Here is a 7,657-nt window from a genome sequence, read left to right as displayed (position 1 = left end):
TTGGTGCGCTTAACAAATTGACCATATGAAGCGTAATTTTTTAACTTGAATAAATAATCTATTTTTTATTACCAATAAAACAAAACTGTTTCCTTTTTTCTTTTACCTATAAAAAGTGGCATCTCTTGTTACAAGTCAAAACTAACAAAGAACTGACGTAATATCTATATTCATTATTTCCTTCTTTATTGAGTTCATTTTGTGGTACGAAAGGCAATAAGAACTATCAAGAGAATTTGTTTATGAAAAATATTATACAATATGTCCGACATTTCAAAAGGATACTGGTCTTTCAAGACGTCCGATTTGGAAAAAAAAGTAAGAAAAAACGTATTTAATAATTTATCATTATACGATCGAATCGAAACATAATCAAGAATTTTTTTAAACAAGTATTACACAATAATAAAATATGTTATTTTGATTTTTATTAATAAGTAGCTTAAAACATTACTTTTTCTTTTTTATTTCTCTAATTATAGTATATCGTTGTTGACTTACGAAGCGATACACTTACCAAACCAACTAAAGCAATGCGAGTTGCTATGTTCAACGCAGAAGTAGGAGATGATGTTTATGAGGAAGATCCGACAGTAAAAAGTATTTTAATATTAGTCGTTTTAAAAAGGTTTACATTATATGTTTATTGTTATATATTATCATTATTTTAGAACTAGAAGAAAAAGCTGCAACATTAATGGGAAAAGAAGCTGCGCTTTTTGTTACTTCTGGAACAATGGGAAATTTAATTGCCAGTCTGTAGTCGTTTTCCTGTATAACATATATATGTATATGTATGTATATATATTTCCTGTATATATATATATATATATATGTATGTATGTATATCATATCTACGTAGGTCTAGTTTTACATAAAAAAAAAGATACATCAAATTAAATTATCGATTATCTATCGTTTGGTTATAGTTATGACTCATTGCGATGTACGTGGAAGCGAAGCTTATTGCGGTGAGGATTCTCATACGGTTTTACACGAGCAAGGTGGCGCTGCTCAATTAGGAGGTGTAACTTTATGTCCTTTACCAAATAATCCTGATGGAAGTTTTGATCTAGTATTACTTCGAAATAAACTACGTAAAGACAGATTGCATGAACCAACCTCAAAATTGGTAATTGTAGAAAATACAATTAATGGTAAGATCGTACCACAAGATTGGATTATAAAATTGTCTGAATTAGCCAAATCTTGTAATCTTAAATTACATTTGGATGGAGCAAGAATTTGGAATGTTGTTACGGCATCTAACGTATCGGCTAAGGATCTTGTGTCTGTATTCGATTCGGTCACGTTTTGTTTAAGCAAGGGTTTGGGGGCACCGATTGGTTCCATATTATGCGGAGATAAAAGCTTCATCAGAAAAGCTAGAAGAATACGAAAGGTTTTAGGTGGAGGAATGAGACAAGTTGGTATTATTGCGGCCGCTGGACTCGTGGCTCTAGAGGAAATCGTACCTTTGTTGAAAGAAGACCATAAAAGAGCAGCCCTTATCGCACGAGCGATCAATAATTTAAACTCCGAAATATTTACCGTCGATGAGAAAACTGTACAGACAAATATAGTTTTTATAAATATACATTCGAAATTTATTACTTCAATAAATTTTGCAGAAAGACTTCAGCAAGTTCAAGAAGATGAAGAGGATGATAAAATAATAATAAAATGTTTACCTCTAACGAGTACGATGGTTAGATTTGTTTTGTACCATGAAATTACTGACGAGATGGTGGAAGCGGTTATACGTAAAATCACATATATTATTAAATGTATGGATGTAAACAAATCATCGACATAAACCTATTAAATAAATAAACGGTGATCTGATATTGTATTATTAAACGTAGAAAGGTTTTGTGTTATATAATTTTATTACTTTTATGAGGATCCTTTTGTCCTGACAACAATGATGTAATTTGATCATTCGATATAAATTACTTCGAAGATTCGAATAAAAACACGCCGTTTAATAGGCGCGCACTTGTATCTGGTTGACGAAATGATTCACGATATATAAGGTTCCTCGGACGATCGCTGTTCTCTTCTGTTAACTTTGGAATGCGTCGTTCGTAGGTTCATCTTCATCTTCATCTTCTTCTCCTTCGCTCTCAAAAGTATTGTCAGGTATATCGTACAAACGAATCATAGGCTTATTAGGATCCTTCATAATCAAATATTTTCCATCCTTTTGCTTCATACAAATGTCAATAATACATCTCAGTATACCCCAAGCATTATCCATATTCAAATTAATTTGAGTGGCAAATTCATTGGGCTTATATTGTTGAGTACCAAGAATTACATGTTTGCTAGAATCACGTACGATAGCACGTGAAACGTATCCAAATTTCAATTGATCCGATCCAGCTAATATTGCTTGAACAGTCCACTTGGCTAATTTGCAAGCATTATTTCTAAGTTCATTAGCTAATACTGCACCACGTTGGGTATCCAACTTTTGGCGCCATTCAACACCATTTGCAAGTTTAGAATCCCATTCGTTCAATGCTTTAATAGTTAGAAATTGTGTTTCGTTATTTGGGCCTTGCATCACGGCATCGTGTTCACATCGAGCAACTAAAACGATACCATTATTAAGATCCCATTTACGATAGCGATAAGCAACGCTGGCTACATCACTCTCTTCCTCTTCAGAGATAAAAGGATTTCCTTCGTCAAATTTGTGACGTGGTTCGTTGGATTTAAGCACTTGCTGCGAGAAATTATGATTAATAAATGTAGCCTCTAATGCCAGGTTTCTTGGAGAATTTAATGAATTCCCGTCATCCTGCGGTGGTTCCACGCTAGTTTCGTTTACAGTTAAAAGGTCGAATTCTGTATTATCTCGTTTATCAAAGAAAAGCTTGTCTCCGATTTTTTCAATCACTATATCCCATGAATAATTACTACGAGTACAGCACATAATAGTAGCGAGTATGGCATCAGTGGCATAGACATTGCCCTCGGTTTTCGATAGTTTACGGATGATAGGATCATCGGTAGTAGTAACGGTATGGAAAATACGATCGATTCTTTGCAAAGGTTTCTCATTTTTGACATTTACTCTGTCATAAGTTTTATCATAATACTCTAGAGATCCACAACAGAGTATATCTTCTCCGTCTTTAACGCTGGGTAATGATAATTTAGCTAATCTAGGGAAATCCATCTCTTCTATAGTCACCCAATCAGGTCGTACGGTGACAGAAGCATCTCGAATCTTAATAGGTGGTTGATTCTTGTGATTTCTTAGTCCCTGCTGCCTACCCCAACGTTTTGTTTGTCCTTTGCGTTCGCGCTCGCGTAGCTTCAATTTACCTAGCTGTTGCATTTGACTCAAAGCACCACGCTGGCCTCCACGTCCACGCAAATTACGCTGGTTGTGCCTGAACCTGCCACGTTGATAAGGCGGCTTCTGCACTCTGGTAGTATCCACAAGATGGAAAGTGCTTTCATCTTCATCATGATAGTAAGCATATTGACTTCCTGAGCCAAATTGAGAAGTATATTTGTCTGAAAAATTGTAATAGTATCGAACCATGGCCAAATGGAAACATTTCAATAAGTAGAACATCTTTGTCAAAATATTTTTATAAAAAAATATTTCTTATAGATGATTATATTTCTCAAAAATTGATCAATGACAAGAGAGACAAGTGACGTAAACGAACAATACAAATGTACAAACAAAAAAAAATACAAACTTGGAAATTTCTTGTCTTGGAATGCCGGTGCAGTCCAATCGCAGATCTAAAATGAAGAAATGTTTATATGAAAATTGATTAAGATAATCAAACGAAAAGGCATATGTGTCATCTTACTTTTCCTAGCCTGTCGCCTTTGGAAAATGGTTGATAAGGAATATCTTTAAATTGATCTGGCAATTCACATGGGCCCCAGCCGTCAGGATTATGTTGAATTGCCGGCGCTTGGAAATGCGCTCTTTTTTCTTTATGATCGCAATCGTCCAACTCTACAACGTCGTCCATTATAATCGTTGTTGAATTAAATACGCATAAAAATCACTCAACAGAATACACTTGGCATCGTGTCGCGAGTGTTCATGCCGGAAAGACCGGTATCGCCATTTTCATTAAGTTACGATAGAATGCGTATTTCCGTTTCGTTGTAAACTCCGCATGATAATACGCTTAAAGGCAAATGCACAATAAAACGAATGAGTAAGAAAAATTTTCTACATTGGTTACTATGAAAAAGAATTTTATTATTAATTGCATTTTAATAAATAAATAAACAATCACACATATTGTTATTTATTCAACCAATACAAGGGCAAGAAATAACGAACCAATAATAATGTCGGATATCTAGGAACTTAAGTTTTCACGTTGGAAAATAGTCGATGCAACGAACGGTTTAAATCACTACAGAAAAATACTGTTGTCCTCTGATGGTTTCCATGGAAACCATCTATACCGGGTGTTTAAAAAATACTAATGTATCTTATTATATTATCATCCGAGTAATTTGACGTTTGTAGCCATTTGAACATTACACGTAAGAAGAACTCCATAATTATATTAGAACGATGTTAATTTTGCATTTTTTTGCATTTTTAAACGTATGCAAAAACATAGATTACATTAACATTAAATTAACATCACGAGCATAGAAGTCCTCGAATGTTAATCATAAAAATGGCATAAATTAATTAAAAAACATGACTTAGCATTAGACTTAATAATTCTCACGATTGATATAGTTCTTGGAAAAAGATAAACGTCAATTTATCCATTAGTTTATATAACATAAAAATATTCTTATCGTTAAGTACTAGCAGACCAAGTCGATTCGACGATCGAGTAGTAGGTTAAAAAGAAAAGTGATGTGTGGGCGGATAGAGTACGTTATATTTCAGTACTCATGACTCATGACCAGGTGTTCACGATCTTCGTAGCCATCGTCGCTTATCCCTGCGTCATAATCGTAAAAGAGCGTTCCTTTGTCCATCGAGGGTCCGAGATACTTGACCTCAGGAAGTATATATGTATATATATACATATATGTACATATGTGTCTACTTATACGTGTGTATAGCTGTGGAACAGCGGCAGATGAACTTTCGTACCGGGTGCCCCAAAAAATAATACTTTTAAGGATGAATTTTAAGAAATTCACTTTTTATTGAGATCAATATTCTATTGGAATAATAAAAAGAACCTTTAGGTTAAAACTGAAAAATTTAGGTCACCGATAAAAAAGAATAATTTTTTACTTTAGTCGAGGTAATAATTAACAATTTTGTTATAAGAAATAATTAAAAATTGTTCGATAATTCTAAAGTATAATACAGTGTCATTGTATTCGAAGACGTATAAAAAAAACGCTTAAAGACAGCTGTCTGGAGCAATTTGTTGTCCATAAAACTAATGGAGCAGTGCGGATCTAAGAAAGGCTGTCTCGTATTTCTTTTCGAAAGCAACGGTTCCCCAGAAAGATTCACAGAAAGAGAGGTCGTACGAAAGAATGTAATCGAAGAGAGACGGAAATGGACAGATGGTTGGCGAGATCCTGTGGATACCAACCAACCGGGTGGGCACCTGGATCGTTGGACCGAAGAGAGAAAGAGCGTGTTCAAAATATAAGATCGCGAAAGAAAGTACAAAAAATATATATATATATGTTGATAAATAAGGATAACGTTTGAGTTTCATAAAAAAAATGTTGATTTTACTTAATCATCAAAGAAAAATTTTAGAAAGAAAGGAGTGTAAGGTTGTAAAAATAGCACAAATGCGATAAGAAATGAAACGTTGTAAATATCTGTGCGTTAATTCGATAAAAGAAAATCTATAGTCGTGCGATTATATAAGAAATGAGTACACAGGAAGGCCTTAACTAGGCTAATGTCTTCTCCAAATAACTCGAAGGACTCTCGTGCTTGATACATGCGTGATATATCGTATGCATGTTGTGTATATATAATATACATCATATATATATACATATACATATACATATACATAATATAACGTATATGACTTTGTAAAGAATAATTGGTGATTTATGAATACGACCATATCAGAATAGGCACGAAAATTTGCGTATGAAGGATATATGTGCGTGTATATACGTAGTATCGGTAATATAATAGGACCAAAGTGTAGAAACATGCGGTTTGGAGCGCTCGTAAAGTATTTCCCTGCACGTACCATCGAAAGAAACTAACCTTCCAGGTAATACACTCGGCCACAGCTATGTATACGTATACTTTCGTGAAAGGAACTCGAGTATATTGTGTGCACGCGACGAGCTGGATTCTTATGGGTACCGATCACGAGCCGATCTATACTTAGAAGCGGGCGAGAATAACGTGGCTTAGATACGCGGAACTCTCTTGTCTTTCTCTGCACCCTCCCGCAGCTCGCTCAACACTCAAATTTTCTCTCCTCTTCTTTTTAACCATCTACTACTACAATGAGAAATCTTTCTTCGATGCGTCTTGTCGTACGACGCATAAGGGGAACGGATTCGATCCTCTTATATTCCAGACTGACCAGTCGAAAGACCGAACACGTTCCTTTCCATCCTCGAAAGGATCTTCCTTGCGAATGTGAATATGATGTGATATGATATATATATATATATGTACGCATCTATACATATATTTATTAAAAAGTTTCCTTACGAAGAATCGTATAGAAAAAAAAAGAAAAATAAAAAAGGAAAGAAAAAAAGAAAAAAAGAAATAAAAGAAAAAAGGAAAATGAATAACAAAAAAAATCATCTTTTATCGGAAAACATAATCTATGTGGGAGGACAACACGTCATTTCCATTGCATCGTTAAACGATCACGAAATAGCCATTTATACATTACACTTTCAGCAGCACGCCATTACCGGTTAGAGTGAAAGTACTTCCCAGAACATTATTTTCTACGGCACGTCTACCATTATTGGGATCATTACTATTCTGTTTAATGCATGACTTTCTGTACTATCGATTCACTAGACCGAGAAAACCTTGAAATTAAATTCTTGGTAAAGACTGGGCGAGAAGGATGAAGATGGAAGAACATTCGACGAGAGATGGCTACCTCCATGCTCCGATTACTCTTATACAATTAGATACGTGAACTACTTTCAACTAATATGTGTGTGTGTGTGTGAAGGTAATTCAATTCTCATAAAAAAGAAAAAAACTTAATAAAAAGAAAACATGAGAGAGAGAGAGAGAGAGAGAGAGAGAGAGAAAGAGAAAGAGAGAGAATAGAAGGTTAAATCTTCAGATAAATACTTATCTAAGGTTTCTATCAAAAGAATTTGACTTCTATCGTAAAAAGGTCTTCCTAAAAAGCTTTATATCGCGCGTTCGAGTAGACATTCGATTTCGTGCGAAATCGTTAACGTTCTCTGGATATCGTAACGCAGATGAGAGAGAGAGGAGGATGGCTCGTTGCCCGTACCGCTACAGAACAGTGCATACATATATACGCGAGTTCCGTAGATAGGAACGATGACGCGATGCGAGCGAGTTCGTACGTAAACCAGTTAGGCGGAATCCACTTTTCCCTGAGGCATAAACCTTTTCGCCTAAACGCGCGTATACGGATCGAGAGAATAGGAGGAGGAGGAAGAGAAGAGAAAGAAAGAAAAAGAGAAAGAAGGGGAGAGCCTT

The 7,657-nt window shown here is 35.0% G+C and overlaps 2 protein-coding genes across 3 annotated transcripts in view; one reads left to right on the top strand and one right to left on the bottom strand.

Moving 5' to 3' along the window:
- The window catches only part of LOC124427881 (probable low-specificity L-threonine aldolase 2), a 3,070-nt gene extending 1,206 nt beyond the window's left edge, over window positions 1-1,864 (top strand). Inside the window, exons 1-4 of one of the 2 annotated variants that reach the window (XM_046971288.1) lie at window positions 117-318; window positions 483-600; window positions 672-755; window positions 930-1,864. In XM_046971288.1, the coding sequence (XP_046827244.1) occupies window positions 262-318; window positions 483-600; window positions 672-755; window positions 930-1,816 (1,146 nt within the window). In that variant the 5' untranslated portion in view covers window positions 117-261 and the 3' untranslated portion in view covers window positions 1,817-1,864. Of the gene's footprint in view, window positions 1-116; window positions 319-482; window positions 601-671; window positions 756-929 lie in introns of those variants that run through there. The other variant, XM_046971298.1, reaches the window with a different exon arrangement.
- A 6-nt stretch (window positions 1,865-1,870) lies between these two features.
- Window positions 1,871-4,105, bottom strand: LOC124427865 (eukaryotic translation initiation factor 3 subunit D). Its single transcript, XM_046971247.1, has 3 exons — window positions 3,840-4,105; window positions 3,723-3,768; window positions 1,871-3,531 (listed from the first exon to the last, which is right to left on the bottom strand). Exons 1-3 carry the CDS (start codon window positions 4,005-4,007, stop codon window positions 2,066-2,068), a joined length of 1,680 nt encoding a protein of 559 aa, XP_046827203.1. The 5' UTR covers window positions 4,008-4,105; the 3' UTR covers window positions 1,871-2,065.
- Window positions 4,106-7,657: the final 3,552 nt, after the last annotated feature.

Source organism: Vespa crabro, chromosome 1, assembly GCF_910589235.1.
Source record: "Vespa crabro chromosome 1, iyVesCrab1.2, whole genome shotgun sequence".
NCBI classification, from domain to species: Eukaryota; Metazoa; Arthropoda; class Insecta; order Hymenoptera; family Vespidae; genus Vespa; species Vespa crabro.
The sequence above is the reverse complement of the archived record's forward strand: the minus strand, read 5'-3'. Positions and strand labels throughout refer to the sequence as shown.